We start from the raw sequence: 20,661 nt of genomic DNA, 5'->3' as shown, positions 1-20,661 counted from the left end.
TGACCCCGACCTTCCGACCGCGAATCCCGTTACCCTCACCTCGAGCCAGGCGCAGTCAGGAAAGGGCGCGGGGCCCCGGCTCCCCCCAGGAGGCGCGGCGGAGTCCGCGGGGCGGCCTTGGGGGACGGTCCTCACCTTGCTGGGAAAGGAAGCTTCTGAGGACGGGGCATCTCTTCCCCTGAAAGTCCTGCCTGACTCGACTATGACCTTTCTTAGCAGTTCCACAGTAACTGCGGGTAAGCACGTGCTTCCTCCAGGTTTGCGTGATTAAAAATGAAATTTTCTCGCACAAAAATATTATTAAAATAAAGCATAAAAAGGAAAAGCCATGCTACTGTGGTTAACAACAGTGCGGCACTCGGCTGCTCTGAGGTATTGGGGGTGAAGGAGACGGGTCCTCAGATCCTGGCTGCCAAACCCAGGAGGAGGGAGAGAAACCTCTGTGGTCTGGGTTCCGCCCGGACCCTGCGCCCCGGACCCGCCGCCTGGGACCTGCAGGCCTCCTCCTCTGGCTGGCAGTTCCCAAGCTCCCTGCCCCCAAGTAAACCTCTTTCTGGAGGAAACCGACCGTGCGGGTCTCAGAGAGGGAGCGGGTGAGCAGAGACGCCAACCCCTGGGCTCGCCATGCCCTCGGTAAATCACGGGGTTCCTCCGGAGGAGGTGGCGTCTATGAATCCCGTTTTCACAGTAATAGCCCCAACGTTCACTATTTTATTATTTCTTCCTCTCGTCGTTTCTCAGACGTGAAAGTAAAAGACCTGATGCGGAACATCACCGCGTTGACCGAGGAGCTCCGATCTCTCCACATCTCAGATGGAACGGTCAACAGCATTCTGGAAGCAAATATTTCCCGCTCACAGGTACAGTGCGGCTGCTCCGGCCCTCGCCCCCCCACCCCCGGGCTGGGGCCGTGCCCGTCTCCCCAGACCTCCCACCGCGGGGCCGGGTGGCTGTGATCGGTGTCGCTCGGAGGCAGAAAGGAACCGAAGGGGGTCCTTGTGATGCCACGGCCCTGGGGTCCTTTGTTCCACAATGCTGGGGCTAGAAAGGACGAAACTGGTGAGGACACTTACTCCAGGGGTTCTCAAGCCCCAAGCACGACACCCCGACGTATCTACAGATGTGAACACGTGGGTGGAGGGCACCTTGCAGTCTGGCCTGTAGTGGGGCTGTGGTGACAGCAATGAGCAGCGACGGGCGGAGGCACCGCCGGGGCAGCTGAGATGCACGGTCAAGGCCGCGCAGTAGGGGGTGCGGGACACGCGGCGTCCACGGGGGCGGGAGCAGGTGAGAACACCGGGGTCCTCAGCGGGTGCTTTCTAGCTGCCCTTCCAGCACTTCTGGCCGGTCAAGTGCTTACGTTCCCTACGGAGAACCTTCCAGAAGGAGATGGCTCTCACGTGAGCGTTTTTATTCACGAGCCACCGGGCCCCAATAGGCATCGAATTACTTCTCCCCGATTCTGGGTCATTGGTTCTAAATTCGAGCCCCGGCTGGCAGAGCAGCTGGTGAAGAATCAGTCTGCACCAAGAAAGGGGTAGATTGAAGCTGGGAGCCCGAAATTCAAACGGCAGTGTCACCAGGCTGTTTACGGTCACAGAGCGTCTGCCCTGAAGGAAAGACCCCGAAAGGCGGCTCCTTGAGCCCACAGGTGCCGGGGGGCGGGGACCAGGTGGGTGAGGAGGGCGCCCCGTGCTGTCCAATACGCAGCTGTGATCAGGCCCGGCAGCGGCTGGCTAATGAAGAGGCTGACTGCGCGCTGAGACAGGTCCGGAGCCCCCTTCCCGGCCCCTCTGGGGGCGAAGTCTCCTGGTCGTGGGTCGGAGGCTGCAGCCTGGCTGAGCGAGCGGCCACCAGGTGGCGCTGATGTGCTGCCAGGGAGGCTGTGCTCTGGGGGCCATGCAGAGGGGCGCGGCCGGGGGGGGGGGGGGGGGGGGGGGGGGGCTGCCCCCTGCTCTCCTGCCCCCGTGTTTCTCCCTCTGCCTCCTCGACAGTGGACCACTGTGGTCAGCTAGTCGTTGGACAGTTAGGTCATCGGGAGGGTATTAAAAAAAGCTTGCGTTCCTGCCGCTCAAACAAACGATGCCCCTGTTCGCTTTGATCATGAAGGTCGTCCAGGAGCCCAGATGCGCCCACTGACCTGGGCCGTGCGTTCATGTTGGTTCGGAGGTGGCCCTCGGGGGCTGTGGTGTGTCTAGACTGTCGGGTGGATGGCCCGCAGCACCGTGCGTGTTACTTGTGGTCCCTGTTTGATGCCTGTCTCCCTGGCCTTCTCCACTGTACGTCCAGTCAGTTGTGAATTCATCACGTCGGGTCCTCAGTCCAGCTGTTGGTCACCCGCAGGGAATACTTCTCAGGGGCCCTGGGGCCCTGGAGGCAGGGCAGGGACTCTCATTCACACGTCCGCTTAACATCCCCCTTTCTGTTAGTGTGTTTGCAGCAGCTGGGGCCAACGTCCCTGCTCCCAGGAGCAGGTGTTCTCCGGGGCGGCAGGTTGCTTAAGTTAGGTGACATTTCAGAAAGATTTCGTTCAAGATGCTCGAAGTAGAGCAGAGGTGGGCCCCGTGTGCCTCCAGGTGGACCCTCAGCACTGGGGAGACGGGCTCGCAGGGCTCCTCCCTGGGCGTGGGTGGGGCTGCACCTGCCTCAGGTGCACTCGCTCTGACCCTCCCGCTCCGGGGCAGGTCCTGTCCGGGGCCCTGACTGTGGCCTTGTCCGGGAGATGCGATCAGGAGGTGCTCCGTCTCCTGCTGGCCTTTCCCGAGGATGGGACGTCTCGCTTTGCCGCGAGGGAGCTGTGCGGCCTGCCCCGGGCCACGGTGTACTCTCTGCTGGTGTCGATGAGCCGGAACCTGGACCTGCGCAGCTTCATCTACAAGGTAGGCGGTGATGGCTGGGGTGCCTGTGTGACGTGGGTGGGGGCCACTTCCATGGGTGGCAGACAAGTAAACTGTAGGGAGTCCCAGGCGGCCTCGGGCACTCTCTGTCTCCCGTGTGCTAACTCCGGGTGGGGCTCGGAACCAAGGGGCGTCCAGGGGACCTTACAGGGGTCCTCGGGTCAGGCCCCTCAGGGCATGTACAGCATTGGTGGTGTCAGCATGGCCAACACAGAAGGTCCAGCAGTGAAAACATCCCCTGAGGCCCCGTCTGAGCCACGTGGACTCTGATGCTGAGGACGTGGGAGAGCACAGCAGGGACGGCCCACGTTCAGGAGAGAGCGGGAGCCAACAGCCATGTTCTCGCTGCTCAGCCAACGCACTGAGAGTGAAAACAGGGCCTCGGTCATTTCCTGTTGTGTTTTTCCTTCGAGGTTCTGATACCGGCAGAAGCCAGAGGCATGCTCAGCTCCCTGTCGGCCGTGGTCTCCCGGCTCAGCCACCTGCTCCCCAAGGCCAGCCGCGTCCTGGACCACCTTCCCGAGACCCTCCACGCGCTGAACACCACGGCCTGGCTGGACGCGCCCGACTCTCCACAGGTGTCTCATCGGGGCCCCCGGGACGTGTCCAGACGGGCTGGGCCCCTATTCTGTCGACCTGTACCCCTCTTCCAACACCTAACACCCGCCCGAGACAACAGAATGTAGGAAAAGGAAAACCTTTTAGTGGCTCCGGGGCAACAGCATGACCAGGGGCCAGTCCTGCCCAAGAACTAGGGGGAGTGACTTTGCTGACCTGCCTGCCCCCCGAGTGGAGTTTGGGGCCAGTTCCCTCGTAGTCTGTGACGCCGGAAATCACTAAGTCAATTATTAGCACAGATGAGATTCTGAGGGCCTATTGATTTAATCCAGAGAGCAAACTGCTTTCAAAAATCTTAAACCATTTATCTACATATCGATGACTGGCTTACAAATTACAGACCATTTCTGCAAATACAAACACTAACTTGAATGATGTTAGTGACATGACATTTGTCTTTGCTTGAACCCTCTCTGCCCGGGATGGGACCAAGGAGAGGGGTGTGTGGGGGGAACGCAGACAGACATGGGGGTGCAGGACGTGGCCGATGGTGGGGCCCTCAAGCTGTCTCAGGGGTGGGGCCTCCCGATGCCCACCAGCCGGGGAACTGTTTGGGAAGATGTTCAGTGTCGGGGCAGTTTGGTAGCAGAGACCAAACTGAGAGTATTAGTTAGTCTGAGTTAGTGATTTTTGTGGGTTAACAGTTCATCGCTGGACAGCACTGGGCTGGTGTGTGTGACATTTTTGTCTCCCACTGGGGGACAGGCCAGCAGACTCACTGTGGCGGTTGGCGTGGCTTTCCCAGGACAGGCCACGGTGGGGGCTGCACACCTGTGCTTTGCTGGATGTGTGTTTTCAGTGGGAGGAGGGGCCACACTCCCGCAGGCCTCGGAGGCATCGTTCCCGGCCGCCGTTTCCCTGAGTGTGTTTGTCACACGCTCTCAGGCTCCACACGGTGACCAGGCCAGGAGTTCAGCCTTTGGCTCCTTCCAGTCGGTGATGAAGATGGTCTGTAAGGAGCAGGAGTCTTTCCTCAGCAGCTCGCACATGTTCCTTGACTTGCCCAGAGTTCACGAGCTCATGGGAGACGACAAAGAGAAATTCAACATTCCTGAAGGCTCAAGTAAGAAAACAGTGATTAATATTTGTTTAGATTGCATATTGACCATTAGCTTTGCTTTGTCCGGACTACTCTGCGTGGAAGGCAGGCAAGGAATTTCTGCTCCACCCTCTAACTTCTAGTCTTCCTTTTTATAAGAATTTTTAAAATTACTTTAGTGGCAGTTGACATTCAATATTATATCAGTTTCAGGTGTACGGCATAGTGGTCAGACGTTTATGTAATTTTCGAGGTGATCCTCCCTCTGCCCCCGTAAGTCTAGCGTCCTCCTGGCAACATAGATGCAAAAATCCCCAACAAAATATTAACAAACCGAACTCAGCAATATATTAAAAAGAACATACACTGTGATCGAGTGGGAGTTATTCCTGGAATGCAAGGTTGGTTCAATACCTGCAGATCCGTCGACCTGATTCATCACATAAACAAAGTGAAAGATTAAAATCATATGATCATATCAATAGATGCGGAAAAAGCATTAGACAAAATCCAAACCCATTCATGGCGAAAGCTCTTAGCAGTGCCCTTCCTTCTGGGTAAGGCTGCCGAGCGCCCGAGTGGCAGCTGTGCACGTGTGGGTTACGTCCCTTCTGAAATCAACATTGCCACCGAACGCATTAAGCTTGTACTTTAAACTGTAAGTTGTTAAAATATCAGCCCGGGCAAGCTCTCTGATTCATGCTTTAACACTCGTTACGTAGTCATGCTCTTAATTTATATTTTATGGGCTTATTTCTGTTGGTTTTATAGTAATTTTTGAATAAAATACCTTGTTTTTCTTTTCAAACGGTGAGTGTGGCAGGTGAACTTAACACTGGAAATAATCACAGTCCTGCCCTTCGTACCCCAAGGGTCACGAATCAGGATATTGAAGCTAAGATAGTATTTCCATTTTAAATAGTCTCTTCAGGGGCAAAGGAACTCATGACATGGAAGCATTCGTGGCTAGCTGAAGACCTGATCGTATATATATTTTAAACATGTTTTTATTGATTTTAGAGAGAGAGGAAGGGAAAGAGAGAGAGAGGAACATTGATGAGAGAGAAACATCAATCAACTGCCTCCTGCACGCCCCCTGTTGGGGGATCGAGCCCACAACCCGGCCAAGTGCCCCGACCGGGAATCGAACCAGTGACCTCTCAGTGCATCAACCCCTGGGCCACACCGGCTGGCTAGACCTGGTAATCTCTGATTACTAACCTTTATGGCGACGAAGGCTCTGCTTTCATTCGATTGACACAAGCAAACCTCCCGTGGCGCCATGACTAGGATGAAAGCCCGTGAGGAGTGGAGGGTTTGAGCGAAAACCAGGCAATTCCACATATCACAGTAATAGGCTCCATAGCTCTGTACAGTGCCGCGAAGAACATTCAGTCGCCCTTTATGAGGCTCATTTTATTTAAAAAGTCTAATTCTGGTCCCCAACCTGTGCGGTTGAAATGAAGATTTTTCTAGACTAGAAGCCAGGTGCACTCCTGTGTTACTGCTGCTCCGTCGGCAGGCGTCCCTGTCACCGTTCAGGGCTCTCAGCGATACCTCGGTGAGCACCCCGAAGCCGCACTTCCCTTTCTCTCAGATCACTGACCTGAACGTGGTGCCTTGAAAGTTTCTCAGGAGACAAGAGCCACTAAACACCGTCAAGAACAATATTCCTGAACCCGCCGCCCAGATGCAGACCTGTGTCAGTCACTCACTGAAAGTGCGGCGCACGGACGTGGAAATGAATTTCCCCACTCCCCTGGGCATCCTGTCTTGGTAACATGTTTTTTGTTTTTTAATCACCACAGCTCCGTTTTGCTTGAAGCTTTATCAGGAAATTCTACAGTCTCCAAACGGCGCCTTGGTGTGGTCCTTCCTAAAACCGATAATACACGGGAAAATACTGTACACGCCGAACACCCCAGAGATGAACAAGGTCATTCAAAAGGTGAGTCCAGCAAACGAGGGTCTGAGGGGCCATACAAGCAACAGAGTTAAAATATTGACCATAACTGTTATGAGGTTGGATGACCTGTGGTTTTCTTAGACTGATGACAGTCTATTCCGGCCAGATTTCCTTGTTTCTGTTCAAGTTGGATTTGTGGTCATTCTCTGGGGGGACACTGCAGGCAGGAGGTGCCATCTGCAGCGGCTAGTCTGGTGAGGACAGTCAGACAGACAGACAGGAGGACCGGACAGGGAGCCCGGGCACACTGCACATGCCCTTGGAGATGCATTTACCAGAAGTCTACCCTCCCCCAGTGAGGTGACCGTGACCTGGGTACATGGCCCACGTGAGCCCTTCCTCCAGCCCCGGACCCGGGAGCCACAGTCAGCGCTTCTGTGGGCACCGCCTTGTGGCAGAGCTGGCTGGACACAGGGCTCCTGGTTTGTGTCACTTCCCCCGGAGAGTGTAGATTCTGCTCCATTGTCCCCTGACCCTCACTTCTGCAGTGCTCACCTTGCTGTCCAGAATAGCAGGTGCCTCTGACACCTCTTGGCTGCATAAAGCAACGTTTGCTTTCACCGTCTCCTCAAAACTATGTCTGTAGCTTCTCTCTGCACCTGTTTTGAGACCCAGCTCTGCTGAGCAGAGAGCAACGCCGGCCGTGTGCTCATCCACTGCTGCTGCGGGCCAACCAGCATGTGGCTTTTGTAAAATAAATCGTTATAAAAATACGCACTGATCCACAAGATAATGCCCATGCCTTTCTTCTCAGGGGGCCCCAGGGGAACAGGTGGGGGCCCCAAGGGGAACAGGAAGGACATACTGTAGTGGACAGGTAGGTGGGTGGAAGAGTCTGGACGAGAGGTCTCAGGGCCACGCCTCCGACACGAGGGCACTGGAGTGAGTGGGTCACCTTGTCTGGGGAGGTGTCACCAGCCTGCAGGTGGAAACAGCAGACCTTTGCTCTGATGGCCAGTCACCTCCATGCCCTTCTCCTTTTAGCTCCACAGGGTGAAGGATTCTTCCAGCTGAAATAGAGACAACCAAATACAATTTATCTTGCAGGCGAATCACACGTTTGTGTTTGTGGACAAGCTAAGGACACTATCAGAAACGTTGCTGAAAATAGCCGGCAGCTTCCAGAGTGGTGGGAGTGGCCAGATGCTCGAGTGGCTGCAGGTGACATGGTCCTTCGCCACAGGGGCTGGGGAGCAGGTGCCAGGCGTCTGAGAGAAGGGTCTGCGGTCCCCCCGGGTGTGGTTTTCCCAGTGGACTAATGGTATTGACGCGACACTGGACGTGTGTGAAAACTCTTTGCAAACGATCAAGTATTCTGCCCACCATGCAGGGTGTTATTGATACTTTATTAATAGTGACCCGAGCTTTATATTCCATGTTAGCTTAGTGTTTTCTCGGCGGTTTGTGTACTTTCTACTGTAGGTATGTTAAAATGATCAATGGTCATTTCCTAATATTCTGTGTTGGAAACATAATATATTCCAATAAGTGGGCTGGGTTTAAAATGACCGACTCCTTCGGGCCTGTGGCCATCGACTGCCAATGTGTAGTCAAGGGAGGTCACATGATAACCTCGGGGCGTTTGTTAGCTCTGACCTGCTCGTGTCTGAGAGGTGAGCACACAGGCCCTGTCTTTATTGTTATTTGGTTCATCTCATGCCCCAGGTGAGCAGTTCACCTGAGTGAGAGCTGGGACTCAGGAGCTGGGATGTCTGGTTTCACTCCAGCCCCTGTGCTGTGTGATCTCGGGCTGGTCACTGGAAGTCTCTGTGCCTGGGTTTCCTGCCTGTGAAGTGAGGGAGTGAAGCACACGGAGCAGAGCTCGGCAGGGAGGAAATGCCTCCATGTCTGGTCTTTCCGGAGCGGAGGCCGGGAGGGGATAACATGTGTGAGATTCTTATGGGAATCCCTGGCTGTTAGGGCAGAGATGGGGGGAATCTGGAGGGGGGCTGGAGCACCCCCGTCAGGTGGTGATGCAGGTCTGACCTGGGGGAGAGGAAAGGGAGGGACGTCGCATGCTTAGTCTCTTGTGGGTGGTGGACACCGCGAGTGTGCGGGGCAGAATGCACGCAAGTGCACAGGCCCCAAATAAAGACCAGGTTCCTGAGGTTGAGGAGAGTGGCCGGGGTGGGGGGGCACAGCCCACAGGGCAGGGGTCGACGACGAGGCCGGGGTCAGGAAGGAGGAATGACGCAGGTGACCGCGTGCAAGGAGCTCCCGGAGGCGGTGGGAACGTCACAGGGTTAGAGGGTTTGGGACAATCTGGCCCTTTCTTCGGGTTTGTAACCGGACCTGTCTTTGTCACTGGCCTGCGGAGAAGGCAGCCGGAGGGTCCAGTTAGAAAATCTGCCCGAGTCCGCGCTTCGCTCATTCTGTTTTTGGTGTCAGTGCACAATTATGGGTAACACCCACGTCGGCATAACTGCTACTGCTGCTTTCGAGATAAAGCCCGGGTCGCGTTGTCTGTGACTCACCGGGACGCTCAGAACCTCTGTTAAGACGATTCACTCGACGTGCCCTGTTCTTGTGCAACAACGAGACTCCGAGGGAACCAGGGGGGATTGTGGGTAAGGAGAAGCGAGGCCGTGGCCGTGGTTAAACTGTGTTACTTCCCTCCAGAAAGTCCTGGAAAGCGCGTTTATCAGGCGCTTTGTGGAAAACCAGCTACACATCGACGTGGACACACTGATGGAGAAGCTGCAGACGTTCAGTGAGTGTGAGCGTAGGTGTGAGTGTGCGAGACACTGAGCCTCCGCGGGGTCCCGTCCAGCCTCCAGGCTGAGACGCCTCCGCTCTACCCTGCTGCTCAGATGCACCCCCCGGGGCAAGAGAGCAGCGGGGTTGCCTCCCTCAGTTCCCCCCAGAACGGTCTGCAGACTTAATGTTGCAGAGCGAACGGCCTTCACAGGCCCGGGTGTTGCTTCGGGTCCCGCGCGTCCGGGCGGAACGTTCCCTTTCTTGCTGCTCCCTGGGTGACAGCTGCCCTCCGCGGCCCAGGCTGGCCCTCTGCTTGCTCCCTACACCCCCACTGCCCCGTGCCCAGCCTTTGCTGATTTAACCGTTTCTTTTCACTTACATGTAAGTGTCAGTATCACGGGAAATGTATATAAAAGGTGGACACTCAGCCTTAGCTGGTGTGGCTCAGTGGTTAGAGTGTCAGCCTGGGGACCGAAGGGTCCTGGGTTCGATTTTGGCCAAGGGCATGTACCTCAGTTGCAGACTCAATCCCCAGACCCGGTCAGGGCAGGTGTGGGAGGCGACCCATCCGTGTGTCTCTCTCCCGTCGATGTCTCCCTCTCCCCCGCCCTTCCATTCTCTCTAAAAAAGCAAAGGAGAGACACCGCGTACACTCAGCCGATGTGCACATGAACGAAACTGGGCTCTCTGGAGTGACTTCCTCTCGCAGGAATTTAGCTACAGGTCCCGTGTCCTGCACGGTGTCTTCCGTGGGGTGGCCGGTGCTGTGGGGGGAGCTGCCACGTGCCCGTGTTCACTGTCCCCAGCAGGGAGCCTGGGCCGGATGCTGAGCCCCACCGGCACCGCCCGTCTCCTCTCCCTGGGCCGGGCCGTGGTCAACCTCTCCTCCTGCGTGGAGCTGAACCGCTTCCAGGGGCTGGAGTCTGTCGCCGCCCTGGAGGCCGCCGCGCTCAAGCTCAGGCAGGAGAACAGTTTGCTGGCCAGTAAGTATCCGGTGACAAGCGGTGCCCGCGGGCCACGTGCCAGCGTATCGCCTCTCCCCGAACCCAGGGGCCCCATGCAAACACCTCACCTCGGCCTGACGTGGGGGCCCCCTGCCCGTCTCGCCCTCAGGCGTCATCTTCAACATCTCCGCGGGCAGGGGCTCGGGAGCGGACGGGCCCCCGCTGCCTCCCCGCGTGGCCTACACGCTCCGCACCAGCGTCCTGCACAGCCTGCGCACCGACCGGGCGAGGAGCCCGCTGTGGAAGCTCCACCCCCAGAGCCTGCCGGCCGAGGGCTTCAAGTACAACTACGTGTTCGCGCCGCTGCAGGACCTGATCGAGCGAGCCCTCGTCCTGGCGCAGGCCGGGCGGGAGGCCGCGGGGCCGGCCACGCAGGCGCAGGCCATCCCCTACCCGTGTCACCACAGCGACCTGTGAGTACCGGGGTCCCAGCCGGCCGTGTCCCCTCACACGCGAGGCCCTGAGCGGGGCATGTCCTGGGCTTTCCTGCAGTCCCTGCCCCAGGCCCTGTCCCTGCCCCTGTCCCTGCCCCAGGCCCTGTCCCTGCCCCAGGCCCTGTCCCTGCCCCTGTCCCTGTCCCAGGCCCTGTCCCTGCCCCAGCCCCTGTCCCTGTCCCTGCCCCAGGCCCTGCCCCTGCCCCAGCCCTGCCCCACACCTTGTCCCTGTCCCTGCCCCAGGCCCTGCCCCTGCCCCTGTCCCTGCCCCAGGCCCTGTCCCTGTCCCTGCCCCAGGCCCTGTCCCTGTCCCTGCCCCAGGCCCTGTCCCTGCCCCAGGCCCTGTCCCTGCCCCAGGCCCTGTCCCTGCCCCTGCCCCTGCCCCACACCCTGTCCCTGCCCCAGGCCCTGCCCCAGGCCCTGCCCCTGCCCCAGGCCCTGCCCCACACCCTGTCCCATCCCACATCCCACCAGAGGGCCTGGAAGGTGGGTAGTTGCTTGGTGACAGCAGCTGTCGGGGGAGTAGAAGGAGCAGATTCATCACATTTTATAATCCCCCCCCTTTCTCATGCCTGCTGGCTGGTCCCTAAAGGAGTAAACAGGGAAACGGAGACAGAGAGAGGGCCGGACGGCTGTGGTCCTTCCCCTCAGCAGCCTCTGGGCTCTGCCTGGGCCTGGGCCTGGGGTCCTGGGGGCAGTGGAGAGGGGTTGGGGGGAACAGCAGGGGGAGGCAGGGGCAGAGGCCCGGGGTGGGGGCGGAGAGGCTGCAAGTCCAGGCCCCGCACTTGGACCAGAGTTGCTGTCTCGGGTCCTTCCGTGTGTGTTTTCCACTCCTGGCGTCTGCCTTTGGACTCGGGGAAGGTGCTAATAGAGGGGAGCCCCGAGAAAACACTGTCAGCAGGGGGCATTAGAATGTCGACGGAGGACTTGCCTCCTTCCGAGAAAGGCGGTGACAATTAAAAGCTTAGGAGACCAGAGTGTCCTTTTAAAAAGTGTTGAATAACCAAGGGCTTTGTTCCCCTGGTTGCGGAGTTTGCCGAGCGAGCGACGTGCTCTTGTTCCGGTGCCAGAGCAGGGTCATCGCTGGACGGAAGGGTCTGGAACCGGGTCGTGCGCCTGCTCCCCCGAGTCGGGGGGGACAGGGCTGTTCTGTCGCCTCTCATACGTCCCACTGTCAGTTGTATAAATAAATGGTTATCTACCGAGAGGTAGAAAGCAGAGGGGAAAGGTGGCCTGTTCCCGCTTCCAGAACGCCGGTGCCGTTCGCTTGTTTTTGGGCTCCCCCCCCCGTGGTCGGGGTGCCTGTTTCACAAACTTAGAACGGCCACGTGTTGCCGGGAGGGGAGGTTTGCGCTGTCTGCATCCGGGAGCCTCGCGGCCGACGGCTGTGCGTCGTGGGGAACAGCAGGGTCACCGCCTCAGGACGCCGGTCACCAGGGTTCTTAGGACCAGAGACCACAGGTCACCGGCTTCCGCTGGGGCCCCGAGGGGTGAGGGGCCTCTTCAGAGCCTGTCACCCAGGGTGGGGGCTCAGGGTGCTGCCGGCTGCAGGCGCCTCCCCTGTGAGCCTGCACAGCTGTTAGGTCAGGACCCCGAAGAGCGGCCTTGCCTGTCACAAGCCTGTCGGAATGGCCCCTAGACAGCGTCCCCACAGTGCCGTGTTCTGCGGGGACAGCGTGGAGGATGCCCCGCGCAGTGCCGGCTGTGCCCCGACCCTGGGCACCCCGCCCCCGCCCTCAGGCCGCCCGCCTCCCTCCCTCACAGGTTCCTGAACAACGTGGGCTTCTTCCTCCCCCTGGTCATGGTGCTGGCCTGGATGGTGTCCGTGGCCAGTATGGTCCGGAAGCTGGTCTACGAGCGGGAGATCCAGATGGAGGAGGTGAGGGGCTCGTGCGGCCTGGGCAACCAGGGCCCTGCCCACCTCCCCTCCTGGGGCTCGGGCGCGGCCGGGGGGGTCCCCGCCCCGGGAAAACCACCGTAGGCCCCGGTCCTGCCGGAGCCGAGCAGGTATTTCCGGCCGAGATGAAAGGAGGGGAAGGAAGTGGAAGGAAGGAAACCGCGTTGCTCACTCAGCAGTTTTTACACCGGAAAGTGGGGGCAGCCGCTCGCCTCTTACCTTACGGCTGGAGCTCTCTTCCCGCTCCGCCGGCTGGATTTGTCCTAATATTGTTAAAAGTTAGACCATCAGAACTGCTTTTTTTTTGTGTGTTTTTTTTTTTTTTTTTAAATCCTCACCTGAGGACTTGCTTTTACTGATTTTAGAGAGAGAAGGGGGCACGAGAGAGAGAAACATCAGTGGGTTGCCTCCCATGTCCAGAAGGACCTGCCCCCCTTTAGCCGCAGGAGGGCAGGGCCGGGAGGCAACGGCCCAGGCTGTTCGCTCCCCGTTTCCCGAGGCCCAGCCGGGGGCAGAGCCCAGCGAGCTCCCGCGCGGCTCTGAGTCGCGGTCGCCTTACCTTCCTGCCCATGGCTTCACCATGAACAGCGGGTCCTGTTTCTCGCCTGGTCCAGCCGGGCCCCTGGGCATAGGGCCTGGGGCGACGGTTAGTCTCCCAGCTGCCGGCCAGAAATCCTCCTTAGTAGTAACGCTGCGCCCAGAGCTCTCCCGATGTTACCGAGGAGCCAACGGTCAGTTCAGCGGAAGAATTAATCCTCTGCTGTTACTTCGAACTGAGCTATTTAGCAAAATTCCTTCTAAACCCTGCGCCACAGTCCCCCAGACGTCAGGAAGGGTTTCTCCTCTTAAACAAAATGAGACGCAGCAAAAAAATGGGACTGGAAACAACGAAGCCAGGGCGGGCGAGGAGAGGCCGGAGCCTGCGGCCGCCCGCCCGCCTGGGGTCTGACCCGCTCTGAGCTCCTCCGCAGGAGCGTGTTTTCCGGGCCCTCGTCGGCTCCCTTCTCTCTGCCCTGACGCGGCGACCGGCCTCCTCCCTACGTTCCTAAGAATGAACCCCGGGCTGCCGGGGGAGCCCCCAGTGGTCCGGGCGGGGCTGGGTTTCCACGCGGGGTGGGCGCAGTGCCAGCCTGGCCCGCCCGCCTCCCGGGCCTCCTTCCCGGGACCTGGCCCCTCTTCCTGGGGCCCCCGCTGCTGTGCTCACCGGCTCCTCCCCCGGCAGCACCTGAGGATGATGGGGGCGCCCCCGGCCGCCAGCGTCCTGGCCTGGCTCCTGGGGAACGTGGCCGTGATGACCCTCAGCAGCGCCGCCCTGGCGGCCGTCCTGAAGGCCAGCGGCATCTTCGCGCACAGCGACGCCCTCCTGGTGTTCCTCTTCCTGCTGGACTTCGGGGTGTCGGCGGTGACGCTGAGCTACCTGCTGAGCGCGCTCTTCGGCCGGGCGGCCGCCGCGGGCCTCTGCTCCAGCCTGCTCTACCTGCTCAGCTTCCTGCCCTATGTCGTCTTGCTGGTTCTGCACAGCCAGCTCAGCCCCGCCGCCCAGACCCTCCTGGTAAGCCGGCCGCGCCGCACAGATGCCCAGCAAGCAAACCTGCCGTCTGCCGGCAAACAAGGTCACGGCCTCCGCACGTCCCTGTGCGGTCCCGCCGACGCGGGCGCCCTGGCCTGCCCCCCCATGCGGCCTCGCTGTGGCTCGGGGGCGCGGCGCGGGGTTGCGGGGGGCAGGCAGCCGGGAGAGCGGGCGTTTCTCCCGCGACGGCCTCTCCCGCGGAGACTCTGGGCGATCGCCGGCATCTCTCAGGAAGCGGGGACTTCAGTTCTCTGCTTTACACGTGGAAATAAGTGGGCTTCCCTGGTGGTGTAGGGGTCAAAGACAAGCGATTCCTTGGCGCCTCCTGAATTGCCCCACGTTACGCGGACGGCCCTCTCTGTCAGCGACGCCAGCCTCTCACCCTTTCAAATGCACGTCCTGGGAGAGTGTCAGGATACCTTCAGGTCTCCCGAGCCACCCAGGGGAGACCGAGACTCTGTCCTGACCAAGCCTGGCAGGCGCAGGGCCGCTCGGGGCGGGGGCTCCGTCCCCAGGGCAGGGAGGGAGGGACCGTGACTAGCACAGTCGGTCCCAGAGCCGGGGCCAGTGCGGCAGGCGGGTGCCCTGCGCGCCCAGCCTCACCCCCCACGGGTCAGGTGGATGCCCCAGGCTCCTCCCTGTCCTCACCTGTCGGGAGGGGTCCCCTCCCTGCCTGATCCCAGCCCGAGGGGGGAATATTTCTGTGAGAACCACGTTGTGTTTTCTCCAGCATCAGTGAACCCCTCTGCGCCCCATGGTGCCCACTGGCTGCAAACAGCACAGAGCTGCATGCAGGGGGACAGAGGGACAGGTGGACAGGTGGACAGGTGGACAGGGGGACAGGTGGACAGGGGGACAGGTGGGCAGGTGGATAGGGGGACAGGTGGACAGGGGGACAGGTGGGCAGGTTGGCAGGGGGACAGGTGGACAGGGGGACAGGTGGACAGGTGGACAGGTGGGCAGGTGGGCAGGTGGGCAGGGGGACAGGTGGATAGGGGGACAGGTGGACAGGTGGGCAGGGGGACAGGTGGGCAGGGGGACAGGGGCCCATTGGTGGGACTAGCTTACGTCGCACCCGTGAAAGTCCACAACCCCCGGTTCCGGGTTAGTGTTATGAGGTGTTTCCAGGGTGGTTACAGCTCCTGGACCATTCGGGCCCCGCACACGCCAACGTGTGGAAATGGGGCCGTGACAACCAGGCATGAATTTCAAACCCTGTTGATTTGTTTTTACTCCAAGCCTCGTATCGAAGGGCTCCGCGCACACAAAGCTCAGGTTCCTTTTCACACATTCAAGTGGTTTCTGCAGGACAGGCTCACTCCATGCGTCACATTTTCGGTATAAGGCTCCTTTCCAGCGGCCTGTTCCTGACGTCGCCTCTGCGCTGGGAGGAGAGCAGGGCTTCCCTCCGGCCCGGTCTTCCCGGCACAGGCCGTGTCCCCTCCGTCGTCAGCCCCGGGGGCTGCAGGGCACTCACTTCGTAGCAGGAAACAGTAAACGCTCTGCCCGATTCCCGCGGCCGTGTCCCCGTTTCTGTACACGGCGAGGGATTTATTATAGTTCGGGCACCGCAGGAAAGAGAGATATTTCCTTTTAACGTGAAAACCAGCTTGTTTCTGCATTTCCAGCAGCTGACCTCGGGCCTGATGTCCAGGTGCAGACGTCACCGTGGGGGGGTGCTTTCATCTTAGAGGGGAACCTTAGGGGACCACGGGGCTCCTCCAGTTGAACACGGTGCTGGGGAGTCCGGCGGTCGTGCGCTAACGGCCGTTTCTCTCCCCCCGCCCCTCGCAGTGCCTCTTCTCCACGACCGCCTTCGGACAGGGAGTGTTTTTCATCACAGTCCTCGAGGGGCAGGAGGCAGGTGAGGAGACGCCTTGTTTCAACGTGGCTCTCGGGGCCCAGGTGCTGGGAAACGTATGGCTGCCCTGCTGCAGGTGGCTGAGCCGGGAGTCTTCACGGCCAAGCAGAGGCTCTGGGACGCGGCCCTGCTGTTGGCGTAGCCGACGCAACACCCCCCGCGTCAGCTGGTGTCGGGGACAGTCAGGAACAACCAGGGGGCCCAAAGGTCAGCTGCTGCCCGGTCAGCCCCCCAGCCACGCCCGGGGCTTCCTCAGGGCACCCGACACACGGTCAACTCAGCGACCGTCTGAATTCTCCCAGGAATGGCGTGGGCACCCATGTCCCGTCTCTCAGGGTCTTATCGGACCGGAGTCTGCCTCCCTGGGTCTCACTTCTCTACTTTTTTAAAATTTATTTTTTTAAATCCTTACCTGAGGATATTTTTTTCATTGCTTTTCAGAGAGGGTGGGAGGGAGAGAGAGAAACATCGATGTGAGAGAGACACTCGATTGGTTGCCTCCTGCACGCCCCCGACTGGGGGCTGGGGATCGAACCTGCAACCCAGGTACGTGCCCTTGGCTGGAATCGAACCCGGGACCCTTCAGTCCGCGGGCCGATGCTCTAACCACTGAGTCAAACTAGTTTCTCTCTCTGATTCCCTCTGTCGCATGCCCGCGTCCACGCATTGTCTGCCGGCTCTCACCTCCGTCCCCAGATCTTCTGGCTCCTTCCCCAAGGCCACGCCCAGAGATTTAACCGGTGCAGATGGAGTACAATCATCTCCTTTACTTCCATATATTTTATCCCTATTAATTCAGCCTAAAATAATATTCTAACAAAGTGAGTGGCTGCCCATTTCACTTACATTGAGGCTTTGACAACGACCCTCCTGAGTCAGGACAGGCATGTGTTTCTCGCGTGTTTACATGGTCTCTGTAAACACTTACAGGTACAGTCTGCACAGTAAATGCAGCTCTGCTCCAGCCACTGTGAGGGTAACCCTTTCGCTGGGCGCTGGTTCCGGAGCCCCGGGCATTTCAGGTCTCAGACATAGACCCTGTGCACAGGAGCTGGGCTGGGGCAAGAGTGACCCCGCGCGACCCCCCGGGGGGCCTGCAGCCACTCCTGACCCTAGACGGGGTCCAGAGGACACAGAAGGAAAATGGTCACTGTCCAGTCCTGTGGATATTTTGGGCTAAAATTCCAACAAGCACACAGTGTTGAAACATTTATTTTGTTGAGTTCTAGGCTAGTCCCAGAGGAAAACTGAGGAAGAGGGATATTTTGCTTAAGTTATATTTCAACCCAGCAGTAAGTTGCAAATACATTGTAGGAAGTAGCGATTCTCTCCCACCCCAGGTCCTCTGCGTCCTGTTTACGTTTTCTAAGAGCAGAGGGAATGATGCCACGTGGGGTTTGGAGCCTCAGGAGTCTGCTTTCTCTTTTATTTATTTATAAACACGCTTATTTTCTCTAAATAAGTAAACAAGGAGAGCAGCCTTTAAAATTTTTAAACGTTAGATATTAAGACGTTTTAACGGTCGCTCTGCTGCATCGTGGGGCTAAGTGTGAGGTTAACAAGCTGACCCCCCTGAAGGACTGGGCCCCCGGCCTTGGCCTTCCTTCTGCTTCGCTCGCCGGCAGCTCTGCCCGGGCCTCCAGGACTAACACGCCTGCCCCCCGCCCTGGGCCTGACTCTGCCCTTCCTCCCTCAGGCATCCAGTGGGGGAACCTGGACCAGCCCCCGGAGCAGGGGGGCATGGCGTTCGGCTGGGTCTGCTGGATGATCCTGGTCGACTCGGGCCTTTATTTTCTGGGTGGCTGGTACCTGAGCAACCTGATTCCCGGTAAGACTCCTGCGCTTTACAGGAGGACCAGGTGACCGGGAGCAGTGTGAGAACTGCTGGCTGCTGTGTTCAGCGGATGTATCCGTGCTGGGAATGTGCCCTCGCTGGGTTCCTGTGCCTCCTCCACCGCTCCCCTGGCCTCAGGCTCCTCGCTCGGCGCCTCCCCTCGGGGAGGGTCCGTATGTCAGCGTCGTCCGCGTGCCTCTGGTAACGGGCCGGGGTGCGTGAGACGGGCTTGGGCGCAAAGGCAGACATGCTCGGCCGAGGAGCTGGGAGCCCCGGCCTCCCCTCCAGCTTGGGTCTGGCAGCTCCCATTCATTAAGTTAATAGATCAATTAGGGGGATTTTTAAAGTCCAGACAGATTAAAGCTGGGGTGGTGTAATTAGCAATCACCATTAATATCCAATTTATTTCTAAAGTCTTCCTTTTCCCTCCGAAAGGCCTCCACCGTGGCGAGCCTCACCCCGGCCTCGTTGCGCTTACCTGGGCCCATCGGCCCCCATGTAGCTCCTGCCCAGGCCTCTAGGCGGCCCCCTCGCCGCTGCTAATTCAAAACCTATAGCACCCGAAGGTGTCCAAACCCCAGGGCGCTTTCTCAGGGGGTGCCCACCCCACCATCAGCAGCAGTGACAGAGCTGTCACCCTTCGCAGGAAACTGCTTGTTGAGCAGCAGGGAGAGCACCAGCGTTTGCAGGATCGTCTCCCTCTGTTTCCACACGCTCGCCGTTCCTGCCCGTGGTCAGGGGAGCAGAGAGGAGGCGAGTCTCCTGGCTGTGAGTCAGGGGCGACCTGTTTAAAAGGACGGCAGGAGCGTCTCCTTGTTGCATGTGTGTGTCCGACAGGCAGGGGCTCCCGGGGCGCCGCACGGTTGTCGTGAAGCTGCTGCAGCTCGCGGGCGGAGGGTCCTCGGGGAGACTTTCTGGGGCCCTTTCCCACCGGGAAGGGAGAGGTGATAACAGCTCCGCTTGTCCGGGGGCAAGGGCCGTGTGTTAATATGGGAAGGCCCTGGCGGTGCCGGAAGAGAGAGCGCGGGGAGGGCGGCTGTGGTGTGGCGTGGCCACCCGAGGGCCACTCGCCCTCCCGCTGGGGATGGGCGTTCACTCGCGAGGCTCTTGGAGAGCAGCCCGTCTGCATGAGTCCACTCCGGCCTCCAAAACGAGCACTCGGACCGCGTGGCCAAGCAGCGGGAATGAAGGGTCCCACGGTCTGGAGGCAGAAAGTCCAGGATCGAGGTGTCGGTGCCCCAGGCGTGTATTGCCCCCTCCTCCCTGTGTCCACACGTGGCCTTCCCTCCGAGGTGTCCGCACGTGGCCTCCCATCCGAGGTGTCCACACGTGGCCTTCCCTCCGAGGTGTCCACCCGTGGCCTCACCTCCGAGGGAGTCCACACGTGGCTACGCGTGGCCTTCCCTCCGAGGTGTCCTCATGTAGCCTGTGTCCTGGTCTCTGCTTACAGGGACACCAGTTATGGGGTTAGTGCCTGAGCTGGTGACTTTATTTAACCTTAGTCATCTCCTGGAAGGCTCTTCCTCCAAACGCAGTCACACGGGGGCTAGGACGTCGGCGTATAAATGTATAAATGTTGGGGGACACAGTTCCACCCGTAACATGGAGAACACTGGCCTGGGTGCCGGCTCCGCGCCTCCCGCTGTCCTCTGTGGTAATTTCAACCATCTGATGAGATGGGGTGAGGGGTTGTGTGTCTCTCCCTTGCTGGGTGGTCTCGAGGGCCTTTCCCTCTTCAGTGCCCCGTGGAGTGTGGCCCACGCACCGGACCTAAGCTACGGTGATGTGCTAAAGAAAACCGAGGCCTGCTAACCGTGAAACCCACCCGCACCTCAGCCTGCGAAGCGGGCGCGTGGCTGCTGAGGGCACGGAAGGGATTTGGCGCCTGATGAAAGGCTGTCGATGTGTTTCCTGTGGGAACGTTGGCACCGCGACTTAACCTCCTTTGTAGAAGTTGTAACTGGTTAATTCCTTCATGCTCTTCACCCGTCTAGTCGCCGGTGCGCACATCCCAGGTGGACAAAGGCGGGGACAGGGCCGCGGGCGGTGGGCGGGGCCGGCTGCGCTCGGGGAGTCGGGCAGTCAGGCAGCGCGGCCGCTGTCTTGGTGAATCCCACCCGTGTCCTGGACGCCTGCTCAGGCGGCCTCGCGGGGAGCGGAGGGAGGGCCCTGGGCAGGCTGGGGACGGTCACTGGCCTCGAACACGGGCTGTGTGCGGAGTGCGTCCACCTGGAACGACAGCCTGTATGAATTAGTCACGACGTCCTGTTACAGAAGCTTGCTCTGAACAGAGAAGAGCTGAACTGACCCGGCCCCTGTCTTGCTTCCCAGGAACGGTCGGCCTGCGGAAGCCGTGGCATTTCCCCTTCACGGCCTCGTACTGGAAGGGCCTGTGTGGCCCCGCGGCCCGGGGGCAGTGCGCTCGGGGTCCCGGTCTGTTCTCCCCCCGCGAGAACGTCGGCCGCACAGGTCTGTATGGAGAGCACGCCGGGCACGCAGCGCTCAGGCCCCTGTGTTCCCTCGCCCCCACTTGGTGTGTCCCTGGGAGAGCGTCCCTGTCCCTGCGCACGGGAAGCCGCCCCCGGGCAGGGCAGGAGCGAGGCCCGTCCTCGTGGCGCTCACGCCGTTCCCGGGGCCCCTCGCAGGCGGAGGACCGCCGAGGGTGTGCGAACGCACAGGCTCCCGCAGGACGGTTTCTTCTACAAGGCAGTCTGGAAAGTATGGTTTTTCTGGCCACACGAGGAAACTGCGAATCTCTTAGAAAACTTGGAACACGACAGGCACCTGCTAACTCTCGCCTCCCTGGGAGAGTGTTGCTTGAGGACGTTTTGGCGTGTAACTTAC

The 20,661-nt window shown here is 59.6% G+C and overlaps 1 protein-coding gene across 1 annotated transcript in view; it reads left to right on the top strand.

The window, feature by feature from the left end:
- Positions 1-202: 202 nt before the first annotated feature.
- ABCA13 (ATP binding cassette subfamily A member 13) overlaps positions 203-20,661 on the top strand; it is a gene marked incomplete at both ends in the record, with an annotated part of 90,587 nt that continues 70,128 nt past the window's right edge. The window contains 15 exons of the mRNA XM_081146988.1: positions 203-236; positions 742-860; positions 2,685-2,879; positions 3,311-3,475; positions 4,401-4,578; positions 6,363-6,502; positions 7,568-7,681; positions 9,140-9,242; positions 10,027-10,200; positions 10,331-10,634; positions 12,420-12,534; positions 13,775-14,104; positions 15,917-15,986; positions 17,680-17,811; positions 20,149-20,286. Coding sequence (XP_081003114.1) covers positions 203-236; positions 742-860; positions 2,685-2,879; positions 3,311-3,475; positions 4,401-4,578; positions 6,363-6,502; positions 7,568-7,681; positions 9,140-9,242; positions 10,027-10,200; positions 10,331-10,634; positions 12,420-12,534; positions 13,775-14,104; positions 15,917-15,986; positions 17,680-17,811; positions 20,149-20,286 — 2,311 coding nt within the window. The remainder of the gene's footprint in view (positions 237-741; positions 861-2,684; positions 2,880-3,310; positions 3,476-4,400; positions 4,579-6,362; positions 6,503-7,567; positions 7,682-9,139; positions 9,243-10,026; positions 10,201-10,330; positions 10,635-12,419; positions 12,535-13,774; positions 14,105-15,916; positions 15,987-17,679; positions 17,812-20,148; positions 20,287-20,661) is intronic.

The sequence above is a fragment of the Miniopterus schreibersii genome, assembly GCF_964146895.1.
Source record: "Miniopterus schreibersii genome assembly, chromosome: 9".
Classification (NCBI taxonomy): Eukaryota; Metazoa; Chordata; class Mammalia; order Chiroptera; family Miniopteridae; genus Miniopterus; species Miniopterus schreibersii.
This window is presented reverse-complemented; position numbering and strand designations above follow the sequence as displayed.